Source organism: Larus michahellis, chromosome 10 (genome assembly GCF_964199755.1).
Source record: "Larus michahellis chromosome 10, bLarMic1.1, whole genome shotgun sequence".
NCBI classification, from domain to species: domain Eukaryota; kingdom Metazoa; phylum Chordata; class Aves; order Charadriiformes; family Laridae; genus Larus; species Larus michahellis.
In genome coordinates this window covers 21,682,905-21,702,138 of record NC_133905.1, presented here as the reverse complement: position 1 = coordinate 21,702,138, position 19,234 = coordinate 21,682,905, and the positions used below count along the sequence as shown (strand labels likewise).

Genomic DNA, 19,234 nt, shown 5'->3' with positions numbered 1-19,234 from the left:
GCAGCCTGGGCTGCATCCCCAGCAGCGTGGGCAGCAGAGCGAGGGGGGGATTCTGCCCCGCTCTGGGGAGACTCCCCTGCAGTGCTGCCTCCAGCGCTGGGGCACCAACAGCAGAAGGACACGGAGCTGTTGGAGCGGGGCCAGTGGAGGCCCCGGAGATGCCGTAGGGGCTGGAGCCCCTCTGCTGTGGGGACAGGCTGAGAGAGCTGGGGGGGTTCAGCCTGGGGAAGAGAAGGCTCCAGGGAGACCTTCCAGCCCCTTCCAGTCCCTCAAGGGGCTCCAGGAAAGCTGGGGAGGGACTTTTTACAAGGGCATGTAGTGATAGAATGAAGGGTAATGGTTTTAAACTGCAAGAGGGTAGATTTAGATGAGATCTCAGGAAGAAATTCTTTACTGTTAAAATGGCGAGCCCCTGGCCCAGGTTGCCCAGAGAAGCTGCGGCTGCCCCATCCCTGGAGGGGTTCAAGGCCAGGTTGGACAGGGCTTGGAGCGACCTGGTCTGGTGGGAGGTGTCCCTGCCCAGGGCAGGGGGTGGCACTGGATGGTCTTTAAGGGCCTTTCCAACTCTAACCATTCTATGGTTTTTATTTCCCCTGCCCTCGAGGCACATGCCCATGCATATTTTTCATAAACATGATGTATAGCTATATTTTTTAAACCCCTATGAGGGTGTCCTGGGCTTATTTCTGCAGGATAAGCTATGTAAAGAGGACAGGTTTGGTTGACCACAGCAGATTACAGGAGTGACCTACACACCAGCAGCCTCATGGGTGAGAGTTGAGGAGGGTGAATGGAATAGCAGCAGTAATTAGAGGAAGTAACTCTTTGGATTCTCTTACGGTACCAAGCCCAAAAATGTACGTTGTGATATTCTTCAGTCAGTTGAGCAGGAAATGTGCGAGGGCTAGATGGGCTTAGACAGTAAGTCTCTGCTCCCCTCAGCTCCTCCTCTACAGCTGATTTTTTCTTTTTCTTGCTTGGGAGCTGGGAATTTTATCTACAATGGAGTCTTTGTCAGAAGGAGATGCTGGGACTGTTAGGACCCCTTCCTCTTTAGCCACCAGTCCTGTCACAACACAATGCCTTTTTTACCCTCTCCTCTTGAAGGAGGAGTATGTAGACTCCATTATACCCAGGATGGCTCCGCCTTTTTCCAGCACTTTGGGAAGAAGGTAGCATATTTCCACGTTAATAGAAGCAAACGTTGCTTATCTTGAGGCCTTGTTCCTGTAGCTGAGAGGACCTGTAGCTCGGAGAAGGAAGTAAAAGGTCAAGAGGCAAAGGACCAAGACAGAGAGGGATAAGGTGGTATAAGGCTGACAGCGTGATCTGCCATTTCATTCCTGGGATATCAGTGCCTCATGATTGTGTATCTTTTGGTGTCGTGTGTCCTTAGGCCTGTCCTGTTCCTACAGCGTTGGTGGCAACCAGAAGTAGAGAAGCCTAGCAGCTGCAGCTGGTAGACCGGTGAAAAGCCAGGGTGACTTTTAAGCCTGGGTTATGAAGTATGAGACTTTGATTGGGAAGGGCTGGGAAGCCGGGGTGTGGGAGAGGACGGGGGGCTCTGGGGTGATGGGTCAGTTGGGGCTGATGAGAAAAGTAGGTGCTTGGTGCGGGAAGAGAGGGCTGGGATTCAGGGCCATTGGAGAACGTATCTTGAGTAAGGGTGTTGAGATTGTTGGAAGGAGAGAGAGAAGTTTGTAGGCAAATGAAAGGGGATATTGAGAAACACTTTAAAAGGCTGCGGACATTTTGGGGATGCTGTGGAGTATTTGTCTTGTTTGGGAAGCACTGAATGTCAGGAATTGAAGGGGGGTCAGTATGAGTCTTGGGAGAAGACCTGACATGTGCCTATATGTCTGCACACCCAAGTCTTCTTTTGTCGTTAAAAATTTGGTAGTTCTGATCCTTTCCTCTCTGCCTCTGTTTCCCCTCCTCAGTAGTCAGGGTTAGCCTGCTTGTTCCTGCTGGCCCTCAGCGGGGCTGTGGCGGCATCACCCAGACGGTGCCACCAGGCAGAGTGGACACCAGTTGAGTTCTTCTTGCTTTTCCCCAAGTGGTGACATTAACTGCGGTGGGTCTTCTCTCCCTGCCAACTGTCTGCAGAGAAAGGACAGGAGCGCAGTTATCCTGGGGGACTCTGGCTGCCTTCGAAGCATGATTGAAACTCGCCTGCTATTCCAAAGTTTGGGGTAGGGCGAGTGACGGGACGCATGGCTGTATAACAAATGTTTTCCTTGAAAACTGGATTAAAAACAAGCAAGAATTTAAAAATGAGAAAGCTTTGCGCTCTGGTAGCGTTCACTCTCAAATTACTGCAGCATTTGTCTGGGATTGCACAGAGCGTTGGGGAAAATCTGTGGCATGGGCAGCATTGATCAAAGGGGAATTTTGACTCTCTGGTAAATCAAAAGCTAAGGTTTGGCTTTAAAATGCCATTTTTAGCATTGTAGCTTGGGAGCCCCATGTTACTGTTAGACTTTCCATGCTGTGCAGTGGTCTCTTGTGTTTCGGATGGCGAGCGGTTGTTGTGACCACTGTGTTCCCTTAGGAAAGAAGGGTAGTGCCGGCTGGGCAGAGAGGGGCAGCGACGTGAGATACGTGTAAATGTGATTCCCCAAACTTTGCTGTTTTGTCAGAAAGCTGGAAGTTGATAACAAACAATTAAAACTTTTGCGGTGGTTTTTTTTTTGTGTGTGTGTGTCCTTTGTTTAATGTAAAATGTGAAAAATTTATTTAAAACTTATTGTTTCTATTTTTTTTGGGGGGGGGAAGCAAAAGCACAGTAAGAAAAACTAGCGCTGTTTCCATGGAAAAATAGTCTTGATGGAGAATTTTCAGCAGTCTCTAGGTTTGCTTTTGAGACTAAAAATGGCCTTTCTAAAGAAAAAATGCCTTACCTTGGGTACCTGTAGAGCTGGAAATGATAACTTGGTCCCATTGGAAAAGTGGGGTTTCAGCTTCCCAGCGGTGTCGCAGCATTCACTGTCGGTACATGTCAAGGCTTGAGAGCGTGCACTTTGGCAGCTTGTGTTTGGACTTTGGAACAGCTTTTGGCTGACTGACCGCTTTTGAAAGGGTTTCACTTATAAAGGGCTTGGTGGGGGTGTTATTTTCTTTACTTTTGAGACCTGTAAATTTGTACTTAGGGACAGCGAGGGTGTTCTCTGTAGAAGCTAGTGGAATTAATGCGGTTTTTAACATTCCGTGTGTCTGTTACAGAATACTGCACACATGCACATGTATGTGTGTGTATGCATATAACATATATGGATCAAACATATTATTTCATCTGTGACTACTTCAAACAATGCAAGGGCAACACTTTGACAGCTGAATGTGGTGGTTCTTTTTTCTTGTTCTTCTACTCAATCCAGACCCATCAGCATCTCGAGCAAAGGCGCTGTTCTCTGGGGGCTGGGGGCTTTTGGGAACACCACAATTTGGGAAAAGCGAGTCTGAGTTTAGGTTGCGGGGTTTGTTTTTTTTAGAGTGGTGAAATAATTTATTAAGATCAAATACTTTTTTAATAGTGGAGAAGATGACCCTCAATTGGAAAAGAATAGTCTTAGAACTGGAACGAAATTTCATTTTAATTTAATGAAGTAGTAGGTTGCAAGTTATATAATTGGATTCTGTAGTAGGTACTCATTAGCATTTTCATCCTAACATTTAGGATAAGTAATTACTTTAAAGTTTAAAAGCTGAAATTAATTTGTTTTGTAACAAAAGTTGCAGTTGATTTTACTGCATAGTCCTTAGCAGGATAGGGTCGGGATGCGTGGTTTTTATCTCATTTGTCAGGCTGTTACCTGTGTTGCCTGTTCCATTCAGTCTCCCTGCAAGCAAGGTCGACTCCACACACCACAGCACATTTACGTACGTTGACATCGGAGTTGAATGAGGCCCTGTGAGTATATCTTATGTCTCGCCAAGCTAGCTATAAGGGGAAATCTTTTCAAAGACTTTAGCAATCTTAGAGCTCCCTGCTTTACTTCTAAACCCTGTAATTAGTGGTTTCAAGAAAACTGGATTTGCTTCTTCCCAAAGCTGAGGGTTATGCATAGTAATTTTGAAATCTAGCCTCTAAACATGGTCTGGCTCCTAACTTTTCTAAGTGAAAAGTGTTTTAGATGTCTGAGCATCAAGCTGACTTAGAATTGGCCTTTATTCCTTGGTACACTCTTTTTCTTTCCTTTTTTTTTTCCCTTCAAATTTCTCATATTGGGAAAATATAAAGTATTTTCTTTGCCTTGTTGACACAATATTAGGGCACGGCAAAGATAACACTTCGCTGCTTGCATCTGGAGACTCTGATGGTGTTTGAGACTCTTTATAGTTCAAGATAAATTATGTTTGTGATTATTATCAACCCTTCAGAAATTTAAATTAGTATGCAAATAACAGGAAAGATTATCAAGATTTTAATTAGCAAATAACAATTTTTCAGCCTAGATAAACTAGATTTATCTGTTATGCATTCTAGGTGCATTTTTAAAGTGTTCTTAGCCCAGCTTAAGAGAGTAAAAAGAGGAAAAACACTGGCAAATTGTGAATTGCAAGGTACTGCTGAGAAATTAAAAATACTCTTGGTAAACCTGATCTTCCTGGCTGGCTGTTCAGTTTGAGTAAGCAGTCAAAGAATGAGGTCAGGATAAACCAGGTGCTATTGAACACTTTTCTCATTTGTATTTCACCTCGTAGAACTCGTTGGGGTTCATTGTCTCCACTGCCCTGCAGTCTTCTGGATGTGGCCAGCAGGTGGAGGGAGGTCATCCTCCCCCTCGGCTCTGCCCTGGTGAGGCCACATCTGGAGTGTGTGTCCATGAGGAGGAACTTCTTTGCTGTGAGGGTGCAGAGCCCTGGCACGGGCTGCCCAGAGAGGTGGTGGAGTCTCCGTCTCTGGAGACATCCCAACCCCGCCTGGAGGCGTTCCTGTGCCACCTGCTCTGGGTGACCCTGCTCTGGCAGGGGGTTGGACTAGACGATCTCCAAAGGTCTCTTCCAACCCCTGTCAATCTGTGATTCTGCAGTCGTGAAAGAGTTATTTAGTTTTTAGAAAGATCAGCAGAATGCATACTCTGCATGCTCCCACTCACCATTCATTATAAAGCCTTTAAAAACAGTTGAAGCTTTGAAACAACCAGGAGGGATAGCTTTTGTGCCTCAGCAAGAGAACAGAAGGTAATGGAAGGTGTAGCTGAGTTCTGGGTCAGCGTGATCCAACCAATGGAAGCAAAATGGGCTATTTCCGAAATTGCCGGCCGCTGCTTTCTGGAGACAAGAAGTACCTGCCGGAGCAGCAGTTGCTGCCAGAGCATCATGCACTACCTTCTGCACCCATTTTCCATTTTGACCCAGCGAGCTAAATGTGGCTATTGCCCAAAAAAACCCCAGCAAACCACCAAAACCAAGTGAGAGCTGCAGGGAAGGTTTGTCTGCGCCCTGCCTTTGTCCCGTCTTTTCTGTCCTCTTACCCCTTCCTCAGTCCCTTCATGGAAATGGGCTGCGGTGCAATAGGTGGGTGCATTCAGCTTTCTGGAGGTGATGGAGGGAAAACTAGAAAACAGAGGAAGAGGGTTCTTGCTGATGAGGGCAGGCTTTAATTAACCAAAAGCTTTTTGAGTTGTTAAATGTCTTAAGAGGGTTTTTTTGAGCTGATATGAAGTGGCTGCTTCTAAATTGCTATATATTTACAAATGAGCAATATGAATTTTTTTTTATTTACAGTCACAGTGATAAGCTTTGTAAAATCTCTCTGTATCCTCAAAGAAGTGAGTAATACAGAATAAGAACTGCATTTAAAAAAAAAAATAAAAATTAAAAACCACACAGTCCAGCTCCCAGTCCAGACAAGCCATCACCATCCATTCCCAGGTCCTAGAAGAGCTTGCAACTCTAGATACTCTTGGGCATCATGATTTTTTTTTGTTGTTTTCCTGGCAGTTCTGTTCTTATTAGGCCGGCAGGGAGCCGAGCCCAGGATGCCTGCTGGCTTGGTCCTTCAGGGAACAGCCGGCTTCACCCAGCAGTTTCTGAATGCGGATGCAGTTAAGTACACACGCACACGCATAGACAGATTTCCTTACGAGGTATTACTATGTTTGGTTTTTAAGCAGGATTGCGTAAGTTAGGGTATGACAAGAATGAAAGAGAATATACAAATTGTTTAGCTACAACTTAGCATTGGGTGTAAGTCTAATATTTCAATCTTAAGGGACTCCACTGATAAGAACAAAACCATCTTTTGTGTTCTGTAATGTCTGGCATATTGTTGAAACCTTTAGGTAATTAAGGACAGGTAAAACAAGAAGGCACGCACTAGCTTTAGTTCAGAGATGTTCTTTTTATTTAGTTTTTTTTTTAAGGCTGTGACAGGAAGAAAGTAGTTTGGTATGATTAAAGCCTATTTGCAATGTGCCTTTAAAAAAAAAAGTGATCTGGAAGAATGCGTATTTTGATATCTTCTGTTCACTGGTGTAATCATCGTTACTTAATGTTTCGTAAAAAGTGTATAAAGTTGGTGCGTTTTGTGGTGTCTGACTCGCGGAGCAAAGGCTTTAGTTGTGTGTTATTCTGTGTGGATCTCAGAGGCACAGCTGTTCGCAAGAAACTTTAAATGTCACTTTCCTTATCATGCCTCTTTGAACTTCCTGCACGCTTAATGCATTTTAACTGTATTTCCTAATCATATCTGAATGTCTTTAAAAGCTAACACCCCATCTCACTTAAATGAGAATTTTGGTTTAATCTTTTTTCTGTGAAGTGTATTCTAACTGAAATAATAAAAATTGAGGTGATAAGCGCAGCAACTCTTTGTGTCAAAGGAAAAGCAGTATTTTTCCTTCAGGCACATCGCCACCTAGCAGCTGTTAACTAAAACTTGCTCATTTTTCAGCGCCTGAGCTGCAACAGAAATTTTTGTCCCTTCAAAAATGGAATTACACCAAGCAATACCGTATGGTGTTTTACGTCAGGGTGTGTCTCACCGCTATAAAGACTGTATTTTTTTCCCTCGGTTGCAAAATTGGTCACTGTAGAAATGGTTCCTCTTTGCTGATGATCATCAAGGGCGATGCTTGAGTTGTGTCCAAGTGAATGGCTTGCGCGTTGTTCTTCTACGGTGTTGGCTCCTGGCCAGTGTTGCGCATTTTCCCACTGGCAGGTGTTGTATGTCCTGGAGTGCGGACCGAGCTCCTGTAAAACTGCACCAGACCCATTTTCTCAGGCGCAGAGGCAGCGGCGAGGATGGGAGAGAAGAGGGTGAGGAGAGCGGCGCAGAGGACGTGGCAGGGGCAGAGGCCTGGCAGGGCTGAGGACAGCAGAAAGGAGGGATCCGTTGTAGCTTGCTTAAAAATGTTTGTGCTAAAGCAGCTCAATATATGTTTAGGTGCTGTAAGAACCATATAAAGTCTTACTGTTAAATCTGATACTATGGACTTGATATATTAAGGTATTGGTATTTTTTCCTACAAAAATTAAGGTTAACAAATAATACACATTTGTAAGGATTTGTTTTTATGTTAGGTCCTGTTATTGCTCAAGTCAGGTCTATATATTTTTATAGTGGAAAAGTTTTATCACTGTTTAGGAACCATTGACAGAATGATGTACTGCATCCAGAACATGCACTGTAACTCTTTGAAAAGGTAAGTTTCTCAAGCTTTTTTTTAGATCTGAAAAATGCTCTGTCCTGCTCATCGGCCGTTGGTACACCCACATCAGTGCTTTAGTTGGCTTTCAGAGTGCATCTCCCGACCTGCCCTTCTTTGCTCCGCGTCGCAGAGCAGGCGCAGCCATCAGGCAGGCTCTGCTCAGGCGAAAAGCAGCTGGAAGAAGTGCAGCGAGAGTGTCCCCTGTGGGCTCCAGCTGCCCGGGGACATCTGTCGGTCTGGCCAGACATAAGCCAGCTCAGAGGAAACACATGGAGTGTAGATGGTTGATCCCACTGCACCAGTTGCTTCATGCCGCTTTTCTGAGCGTACCACCATATTCTTCAAGAGAGAGGGTTTTGATATTTTCTTCCTGTGAGAATTGTAGAAGAGCAGCACAGAAATTTTGTCAGACTCCACCCTGATGCCAGGGACTAGCTGTCAGAACACATATTTAGCCGCCTGGTTTTCACAACAATGATTTACCTACTTGTTAGAACAGCTTTTTTTTTTTTTCTTCCCCCTTGCGTGAGAATACTTCTGTGATAAGACATTCTTATGTGAAGTCTGAATTTGCTTTCCCTATTAAAGCGAATTAGAAGATTACTAAGAGGCTGAACTCTCTCATCTGCTATGGGGGCTAATTAGCATCAAATCTAATGTATTTTGATGTAAAGACCAGGGCGATTCAGAAAAACACGTGGATTTTCAGTTACCTCTAGGGGATGCTGTTGTGTTAAAAGTTCCAGCGTTTTAAACATTTTATATAGAGACACGGGTATTTATTTATCTGCCTTACAGAAGAAAAGTGTGTGCAGTCCTGTAGGAAGTACTCTAGCTAATGTGAAGCAGGGATACTACAGCACACAATTGTGTTTGCAGCTATCGATATGTGGAATGAACAGAATGAACTAAAAAGGTCCTGGGGTGGTGTTAATAGCTTGCTTTTCTGGGTATGTTGCATCCAGCCCGCTGAAGCATCGATTATTGATTTCGGTTCGGTGGAAGGTATCTCAGACTGGTGAAGTGTTTGATGAACAGCGGTTGGAATCAAACAGCTGGGAATTCTTTGCTGTCAAGAGCAGAGTACTTCACAGTCACCCTGTCAGTATTTAAGGTTAATGTCTGCTGGACATGAGCTGTTGAGTTTTCTTTCAAAGAAAGGTTTCCTATGAATGGATTTTGGTTTTAGAATGCTTGAGATACATCTCTAGGCATTACCTTACTTCCGGCATAGATATTTTAATTTAGAAATTCATAAAGCTCCCAGTGTTTGGTACCAGTTTAAGTATTATTTAATGTGAGGCATCTAAGTTGTTCGTTATGCAACATTCCACAAGTGCTAATCACAGTGTATGCTGTGCTGCTGAAAGCCGTTCACATAATAAAGAAATCATTACTGTCTAAAAACCTGTAGACCGGTGACTACTGAGCTAATAAAGAAGACTTAACTTCTTTATTAGTGTCTGGACAGCAATACTGAGCAGTCAGTGATTTATAGACAATACCCAACCTTGCTTTGGCAAACAACTTGAGGAAACGTGTATCTTTGAATACAGCGGGGAACTGATATTGGACTTTGAACTGCAGTGCGCTGTGTAGCTAACCATTATGTGCTACCCCTCTCTTGTAGACCACTGCTCTGAAGAAGTTTGCAACATTGCTTTCTTTTCTTCCTTATCACCTGTACTTCCCACAAAAAAATTCAGTATTTTAAATTGGAAAAATGAAATACTTATCTCTTCTTATCCTTCCCAAGCATCCATAAAACATGTTGTATTGATGTAAATTCAGGCATACTCTCTATATTAAAAACTGCACATATCAGAAATGTTTAACCCAGAAGCTTTGCCATATGTACATGAGAAAGTTACGTTTCACGCTGAAGAAACATGCCTCTCTTCTGTTTATGTTGTAGGTATGGATTTTTATCACAGTTTATATCTTAAAGGATTAAGAATTCTCTTGATGCCTTTATTAAATGGCTGGTTTGATCTGAAGCATTGGTATAGGGTATCTTTGAATTTGAGCATGCACAACATGATCTGCTACGTAAAACCTCTAGTTCCCCTGCTGAAATATCATAATATTCTTCTGTTTCTTAAAAAAAATTCTCTTTCTAGAAAATACCGTGCACTGCTTTGATCTGGAGGTGCGTGGTTGCAACTTCTGGGGTAACAAATGCTGTGAGGCAAAAAAACAACTGCAACCTTTTTATTAGGTACCATCCAAGAAATGTACTGTTACCTCAGCGTTAAATACCTGTAAATTTTTACACCACGTTGAAGTCTTTAAGATTAATAGCACTTCCAATTAGGAGAGTGCCCTTTTTGCATATAAATATTGAATAAATGCTTCTTGACCTTCATCTCCCCAGCAATGCAGAATTCCTTTCGACACGAGCTTGTTTCCCTTGGCATTGGATTCGGCGCTGTTAGTGGACGTTCTTCAATTGAAGCATTTAGGTAGATCACGCACAGGACTACTTTTTGTATCTGAAGTCAGGAGAAACCTTATTTGGGTTCTAGGGAATCTTCCTTGGAGGTAAATTTCGTATTCCTAGTTATCCTAGCTGAATATGAGCCAGCAGTGTGCCCAGGTGGCCAAGAAGGCCAACAGCATCCTGGCCTGTGTCAGGAACAGTGCGGACAGGAGGACCAGGGCAGTGATGGTCCCCCTGTGCTGGGCACTGGTGAGGGCCCACCTCGAGCGCTGCGTCCAATTTTGGGCCCCTCACCACAAGACAAACATTGAGGTGCTGGAGCGTGTCCAGAGAAGGGCAACGGAGCTGGTGAGGGGTCTGGAGCACAAGTCCTGTGAGGAGCGGCTGAGGGAGCTGGGGGTGTTCAGCCTGGAGAAAAGGAGGCCGAGGGGAGACCTTCTTGCTCTCTACAACCCCCTGAAAGGAGGGGGTAGCCCGGGGGGGTTGGGCTCTTCTCACAAGGAACAGGCGGCAGGACAAGGAAACGGGCTCAAGTTGTGCCAGGGGAAATTTAAGATGGATATTTGGAAAAATTTCTTCACTGAAAGGGTTTGTCAAGCTTTGGAACAGGCTGCCCAGGGAAGTGGTGGAGTCATCATCCCTGGAGGGATTTAAAAGACGCGTAGACGTGGTGCTGAGGGACATGGGGTAGCGGCGGACTTGGCAGTGCTGGGTTAACGGTTGGACTTGATGATCTTAAGGGTCTCTTCCAACTTTAATGATTCCATGATCAGTAGTAACTTCACCTGAATTACCTAGTCTCACTGAAATATCTGGAACATTCAAGCAATACTTTTCAAAACACCTTGACAAAACGTCACTCCAGGAGTTGCCTCTGTAATGTAACATCTTCCCCGTCTCTAACAGAGGGGAGAAAAACTCAAGAGTGGAAATGAAAGTTTGTTTCTGGCTCTTACTGACTGCGTGCTCTTGTGTGTACAGATACAGTTCTCCATCCCAGGAAGGCAGGGATGAGTTATGTGCCAAGCCAAAGAGGGTGGAGGGAGGCACAGGGAAGATCAGTTGTGTAAAACCAAACCTCCCCAGAATTTGTTTCTCTCTTTCTGTCAGATCAGACTTCGGGTGCTGATCAGCCTGCAGGAAATGCAGACTGATGCCCATTAGGTTAGCACATGCTTACGCCCATACAGATGTTCTGCCCTCTTACGATGAGTCACACACATCTGGATAAGCAGCCAGAGTCTTTGTGATCAGGGTTCGGCCTGTAGAAGGGCAGACCACATCCTCAGATGGGAGCGACTGCTGTAAAAATCTCCACCATTTGTGTCATCTGAGCTGCAGCTTCAGCAGCTGTTAGAAATGCAGAACACAGAATGTTTAACTGCTGATAGCCCTTTAAAAAAAGTCAAACGTGATGTATTTGTACATGATGAAACTGATCGCATCGCAGCCGTGCGTGTGCGAGTAGGCGGTACCAGTCTATATGCTTATGGGTGCACTCTTTTCTTTAATTTTAGTTGCCAGTATCATGCCAGAGCTGCTGTTCTGTCCCGTTACTGTAAAACCACATTACTTTTCACTGCAACAGCGTTGGGATATGTCTGAGGCCACGCTAGGAAATTAAGTAAACGTTTAAGAGAAAGAATTAATTTTAAACAGATGGATTTAAAAGCTCAGTTCTGCTGCTCAGGAGCCCGACCAAAAAGTCGCTCTCGCTCGGCTCCTGCCCCGTGTCCAGAGGAGGCCCCTCTGCTTCCCGGGCTGCCCCTGCTTCCCTCCTCCCTCTCCTCCTCCTCCTCCCCTTCCTTCCCCCCCCGCCCTCCTCCTCCTCCCCCCGCCCCGTGGGGAGCGGCTCTGGCCCGGCCCCCCTGCACATCCCCCTCGGCACAGCCCCTCGGCCGCCGCCTCTCTCTTTCAAACCCTGGGTGCATTTAGGGGCTGATCTTGTGCAGAAAACATCCCTGACATTTGCGGAGCTCGGGGATTGCCGGAGCGCGGCCAGGCCCCCCCCCCGCTGCCCCGGGAGGAAGCCGGGTGACATCGGAACCACCCCGAGCATCGCCCGCATGTCCGGGCACCGCCGCCGCCCGCCCGCCTTTGTCCCGCCGAGCTGCCCGGCCGCTGCCCCGCCGCCCTTCGGCTGTCCTTCTGCTCACTGGAAAGGCTTGAAAAGTTTTTAGACGGTCGTCTTTGTATGGAGACGGTCGTCTTTGTGTTGTAAGGACACGGTAAACTTGAGTTTTCCGAAGTTGGGAAGGGAGAGCGCGTGTGTTTGAATCCCTCCAACTTTCCTTTAACACACTTTGTTTTGATCGGCCGAAGGCTGGGCCTGGGGCTGGTGAAGTTTGGGAAGCCGGGAGCGTGCTCGGCACCGTTTCCCCGGCCTCCTCCTCTTCTTCCTCCTCCTCCTCCTCCTCCTCCTCCCGCAACCTGGGCGAAAGCAAACGAGCTGGTCTTCTTTGCTAGCCCGATAAATGCTATTTATGAAGATGGACCTGTTGAACTACCAATACTTGGACAAGATGAACAACAATATCGGCATTCTGTGCTATGAAGGTAATGGCTTCATTTCACAACGCCTCTTTTGTCGGGTGCGTTTGCTGCTGTTTGTGGGCTTGAATTTTTCCTCGTGGACGGAAATCTGTACTCTTGGTTGTGAGGTGCCTCGCAGGCTGTATTGTTAAGGCGTTGTTTAAAGGAAGGAGTTCTCTTCATTTAATCTTTATGTTCTTTCTTTTACAAAGGGCGTTTTTAGCGTTGACTTGGGTTACCGCTGGCTAGATGGAAGGGCCGTGCTGCTTTGGCAGCAGGCGGAGTTCCTGCTCATGGTTTCCGCAGCTGCCGGAGCCGCGGTCCGGGCGATGGGCGGGCGAGCTCCCGCCGGGCACCGCCGCGCTCGGCGGCCGCGCAGCCCCCGCGGGCCCGGCATGGGGGATGCTGCCGCTGGCGGGGCCGGGCCCCCCAGTTCCGCGCAGCCTCCCGCGGTGGAAAAGGGCTTTTCCCCCTTGCTGGGCTCGGCGTTGTACTGCGGCTCACGTAGGCTGGCGTTTGGCCTCTCGTCCTGGGAGCCTTAGCAGTTGGGAAGTTGCCCGAAGTACCAGGGTAAAATCAGTGCCTTCATGTGGTGGGGGTTTATCTACGTGCAGTTTGAAGAAGTGGTTATGGCTTGGCTTTGCCTGGGAAGAAAGGCACCACTGAGCTAATTCAGCTTGGCAGTAGAACTGTTTTTGCTGTAGCCACACACAAGCATTGCAGAAATCTTTCTTCTGATTCAGCAGGAACATTTTCCATGTTCGTTTGGAAAATGAAGTGCTGCAGTTGTCAGGGAAGGAACAATCAGGGACTAGGAGCTATCAGTTCATGCTCCTCAGAAAAAGACCAGGCCAGAAGGCAGGGACCTGAACGTCGCTTTGGAAAAATCCCATCTTTTCTATCGTTAAGTCAGCATGGCCACATTTCCTCCCTTCAGGAAGTGGAGGGGCTTCCTGTAGAACAGTTAATATCTGTTTCTTTTTTTTTTCTTCTTTGCTTTTTCTTTCCTGCACAAATATGTATATATTTGCTTGAATAAAGCTCTTTTACAGAACATCGAGCTTGCCCATCAGTCCTGAATAATATAGAGCTGGAATTCAATAGAGTTGAATTTTCAAGCTCTTTCTTATCCCATGCTTTCTTCGTTACAGCAAGAAAACTAGTTAAAAAAAAAAAAAAAAGGAAACCTAACTTGCAGGATCCTTTAACTTTTTCATTGCCCTCTGCAATAACCAGAGTGCTTTATTTGGAAGTATGTGACAACTTCTGATGAAGACCATGAAATTTTACATAAAATTCTACTTACGTGGTACATGTTCCTGAGTGTTTTGTTGACTAAGGCAGAAAAACTGTAGTTTTGGCTCATTAGTTCAATTCACTGTAATTATACTTATGGCAGAGTCTTTCCAGCCCCTTTTTTCCCCGCCCTCTTCTCCAGTAATTGTTATTGAACCAGATCTTAGCTTTAGTAGTTCAAAAGCAAAAGAACAGCTTAAGAATACACTCTCTAGCAGTCTTTGTTTAGTTTAAACATCTGTTGCTGTGTCCCTTATTATGGAAGTTAACGTTTTTAACACTAAAATAAACACACACAAAACGAAGAAAAGAAAAGCAAAACTCTAGTGGTGTTTATAGCGAGGTGTTTATATCCCAGTGGTTTAAAAAGTATAAACACTGGCAACATCTGCAGTGAACTCGAAGGGTGTTTCAGAGATGCCTGCAGAGCTTCCATGCCTCTGCCATGGTATTTCTTTTAGAAGTGAGTTGTGTCAGCAGTGATGGATCCTGTCTTTTCAAAGATACTGCTGTGGTAGGAACTATGTCGACAACAAAGTGCCCTTTCAAACTCAATTAATTAGGATTTATTGGAGGTCATACTTGAACTACTTATAAATAGATGCCTTCCTGAAAAGTACTTTTGCAGATGTAGGATAAGATACAAATACATTGTATAATGTGAAAGTAGGTTTGTAATTTCAGAGGAAAGAATTATGGGCCTATATGCCACAGGAAATAAATGAGATGGGTTCCTGATTCCTTTAGAACCTCTCTTGAAACACTTGCTCTTTCTTATTGAGATAATTGGAATGCTGGTGAAATGCGTCATTATCATTTTAAGGGGCTTACTAGTGGTTTTAATCCTTCACCCTCTGGCACAAGCCGCTGGAACAATCTTTGGTTTGTAACTGCAGCTTATAGATAAGAGATGTATTGGGACCTAAGAAATGGGAAAGTTCTTCCATCGCGTGCATTTGGCAGCCCTTTAGTTCAACATGGAGTAGAAGAATATAATTCGCGTCCCAAGACCAGTCCTGCTTTTTCTTGCCCAGCAAGAGTTAGAGACAGCAATTTGTTATCTGCAAGCTTCAGGCTACCGAGTTAATGCCAGTGCTTGGTTAGTCTTCCTTGACTGGTAGGTGCAGTCTTAATCTCATTTGGCTCCTCGTTCATGATCATGCTCCAGTGAGAATGGGAACATTTATGGACAGTGCTGTTTAGTTCATAACACACATTTATGATTTTGGCTTACTCAGTGGAGGTCTGGGGAAGAAAGCAGAATGGCAGCTGATAGATATGGGATCTGCTCTATGGACAGACAAGTGTCCCTTTGTTGAGGTTGGGGGGAAAATGGGAGATCTAGAAGTACCCCCACTAACCTGTAAGAAGTAGTGGTGTGTTGCAGATTTAGCTGACTGCTTTGTAGTATGGAACCTTAACTGAAGGTGATCGTTTTGGCAAACATAAGAAATTTTTTTTTTTTTTTTTTTTTTTCTGTGAGGGTAGTCTGACACTGGCACAGGTTGCCCAGCGAGGTTGTGGAGTCTCCATCTGTGGGAGAATACTCAAAACCTGACTGGACGTGGCCCTGAGCAACCTGCCCTTGTTGAGCCTGGTTTTGAGGAGGAGGTTTGGACAAGGTGCTCCCCAGAGGTGCCTTCTAGCCTCAACACTGATGTGATTCTGTAATATGATAAAACGTTCTGCACACTCATATAATTAAGACAGCCACAGCTGGCAAAAGGATTATAAGCAGTGATGAGGTGAGAAGGTTTTTGAAAGGTGGTCCATAACTTTGAACCACAGAATAAAGCTATTTCCTTTCCTTGGGTTGGTTTGTTTTATACTGATAACTTGTGTCCTTTTGAGTGTTTTCTTAATATTATTACTAGCTTTGAGCTCCTCGTGATGCCCCATGATAATCTCAACTCTGATTGATGTGTTTGGAGGAAAATCTTACTTTTAACAACATGGTGGGTTTTTTAACAAGCTGCATAAAAAAGAACATTTGAGTTTTGTCTCCCTCTCCGGTGAAAGAAACTTTTTAAGTCATTCAAATGAGAATGTTTAGCCTTTGCCAATGGGAAAGTGACAGTTGTATTAGCAATGATCAACCATTTCAAGCGATTTATTGTAATATATTTGGTGCAATAAGAAAAGAAGAAATAGAGAATTGTTGACTCAGCATCTGAATGCTGATTTTTAGCATGAATATGTCTGATATCCTCCTACGAAGCCTTTGCTGCCAGTGATCAGCAGTGTCCAGTTTAATGGGTAGTGCTTTCTTATCATTGTTTTCTTCCTAATGAGCTCAGAGACATCAGAGAACTCTTGGGAGACCGTTGTCCTCGCTGAGGTGCAAAGGCCATGAAGCAGAACCGTTCTGCACCAGTCCGGCGCTCCCAGTGCTTCCTATCGAATGACAAGCACTTGATCCGGGCCTGGATTCAGAGGTAGAACATCTGTATCTTGTTTTGCAGTGGAAACTCACTTAACTTCAGCTGAATATTCCTTCTCTGAGAGCCTTGTGTGTGAGGTAATGGCAGAGTGAAACAAATCACAGGTGATCCTGCTCTTTGACTAGTGCAGGGGCAGCCGGGCAAGTTTTGGCTCCTCGTTTCCACTGGAATATGTATGAGAAGGTGCAGTCTCTAACTAGAAGATTTGTTTCATTTTGTTGTTTATCCGAGGGGGTGTACAGATGGCTGTGTGTGTTGGAAGGCAGATTTCTGCCTTCCTTCCTCCCTCTCCCGTTCTCGAATGCTTTGGGTTATTATTGCTGCATTCTCGAGGCTTGAACTGCTATGCTGGGAAAGGTATAAAGAAATGCAATAAGATGCTGAGAAATCCCCCAGGCATGTTAGGAGAGTTGGAGCACTCAAAATAGTTATAGAGTTCTCTGGACAGTCCAGAAGGCTGGATTTTTTTTAATGAAGAAAATTGGATCCAGATTTATAGAAAAACACCCCTTTTTGGTTTCAGGACAGCTTACATTAGTTAGGCAGATTACATAATTATTTCGTGGAGTTCCTCTAACAATGAAGCATTCGTTGGCTGCAGCCCTGAGCTTGCGTAGCTATACATCTTCTTAGGGCACTGCAAGGCGTTTTGAATGGATGTATCTCTTCCCAAAAAGGCCAGGTTAGATGTTTGATATCAAACGAGGAGTTTGAAACAGATTCTGCTAACTTCATTTGCTTTTTAATGAAATGTAACGTGTTTTCTGAAGGTCTAAAGAATGGTTTCCATTAGTTTTCTTTGCTGACCTTGCATTTTACTCTGGGTTTGTAACATCAGTTTCTCCTATTAACTCCAAAGTTTGTTTTAGTTCCTAAATATATAAAATGACTTTAACACTATTCCTCTACTAAGAATTAGTGGAATAATAAATGGTATAAAAATCTCCGTCATGGTGAATTAAGTGTTCTTATTTGTAACGCAGTGTAAAATTTCTGTTCAGAGTTGTGTAAATTAAGATGCACCTACAGAATGTTCCCCATTTATAGAACATTCTGTGGGTTTTGCTTTTTCAATGTCTTTTATCTTCAAGAAAAAACAAAGAGCTCTGACTTCACAGTTGGGCTTTTCTTACTCATTTCCTCCTGAGCATGAAGTTGGGAATATCCTTTTCAGTACTGACATCAAAATTCAGTTTATTTTCCTCATTCATCAAAGGCAAGATAGATTCAGGTCACATTTAAGCATTTTTTTTTTTCCCCCGGAGTTCTGTTTTCTCCTCGACCTTGATGCTAGTTCGGCGTTTGTACTGAGAACTCAAAAAGGAAATTAAAAACCCAAATATAATAGTGGGTTATCCCACAACTTTCAATAGATAAGATAGGCAGCACGTTTTTCTTGAGATGAAAGGTAGTGAGGTTTGTAGCAGTAAGTTGAATCCTGTGTTAATGAGCAATTTGCTTAAAGGCTGTAACTTGTTACTCACAAGTCAAATTTGTTACAGTGCCAGGTCTCTTTGGATATAAATCCAGGGATTTTAGGAGACATTGAAAAAGCTTAAATTGCTCCAGAGTTTGAACAATGCCCTGTATTGTAGGGAGAACTGTTAGAGAAAAAATAAAGCTTAAACAACAGTCTTCATTGTGTGGCGTCTAAAATTATGAATGAAAAAGTTCATCCATATGTATTGGTTTTGCTTTTTTTTTTTTAAATATCTACTTTGCATGAAAATAGTTGTCTATTAATTTCTTCTTGAGGATTAATACAGATGGGCCTTTATATGTGAATTTGGCTGAACAGACTGTAGAGTTTTAACATGCTGCATGCAGATAGTGTGCCAAGCAATTTAGCAAAGTTGTTTACACTAACAATAATCCAGCAGGACAGAGCCTGTAATTTTTCACTGATAATAGTATGAGGTAGTGATGAATACAAGTTTCTGGAGGAGTGTTTACAAAAATGGTATTATACTTTTTCAGTGTTAAGGAATCAGGAGCGTTTTTGGGTTTAATTTCTTTCTTAAAGCCAGACGAATTTTTCTTCCTCGTGCAGTCTGTGTCATCTCCCTGAAAATTACTTTACAGATCAGCATGGAAGGATTGCTGGACACAGAGGGTCATTGTTTCCTCTCCCTTTCAGTAGAAGCCGCGCGCTTTGGAAGATAACTGGCTGTGTGGTACGGTACTGCTAGATGTTGTTGTACAAGCTCTATGCCAGGACATACGCATCATGAGTGCTGTGATGCACAGTTTTAATTCCCTGGAGGTGGATTTCCCCTGGTCCTTCATCTAACAGCTTCTTCGAAGAACGAGCGGACGTACTCGTGCTGTCCCTACCAGTTGATGTAATGGTGCACGTAGCTTGGTGTGTCCTGGCAGGTATCTTGGGAGTCTTGGTGGGACAGAAAGAGAGGCCATAGACCATCCAGCACAAGGGCAATTTCGAACAGGCAGTTGAGCTCTTAATTAGGGTTCTCTGTCAACTTGTAAACCTCGTGTTACTGATGGATGGAGTTGGAAGAGTCTTAACATCAGTAGTAGGTTGGCACTGATTCTAAGGTAAGGCAAGCTTGGAGCATTTTAGTTTTTAGGAAAGAGCTCCATACAGCTTTTTCTTGTATAGCCTTAGCGAAGCTGAAGTAAGGATGTTCCTGGGACCACCACAGCGTTGGTTCTAACCAAAGAAAAAAGTCATCCAGAAACTTCAGTGAGGTGGCGAGTCTTCATCTTTAGATACCTCATCTTAATAGGAATGCAAGTCCTGAAAAAAAAATAATACGAATGTGGGGGACAAAAGTGTGAAACAGAGTTTAGAATGTTTCCTTTACCTAAGTTTCATCGCACTGTTTGGTATCAGATTCTTTTAAAGTAAC

The 19,234-nt window shown here is 44.2% G+C and overlaps 1 protein-coding gene across 4 annotated transcripts in view; it reads left to right on the top strand.

Annotated features, from left to right (window-relative positions):
• Positions 1-19,234, top strand: part of VGLL4 (vestigial like family member 4) — a 108,092-nt gene that overhangs the window by 47,232 nt on the left and 41,626 nt on the right. The window contains exon 1 of one of the 4 annotated variants that reach the window (XM_074602552.1): positions 11,994-12,651. The exons of 2 other annotated variants lie outside the window; for them this stretch is intronic. In XM_074602552.1, the coding sequence (XP_074458653.1) occupies positions 12,570-12,651 (82 nt within the window). In that variant the 5' untranslated portion in view covers positions 11,994-12,569. Of the gene's footprint in view, positions 1-11,993; positions 12,652-16,334; positions 16,359-19,234 lie in introns of those variants that run through there. One more of the 4 variants, XM_074602555.1, reaches the window with a different exon arrangement.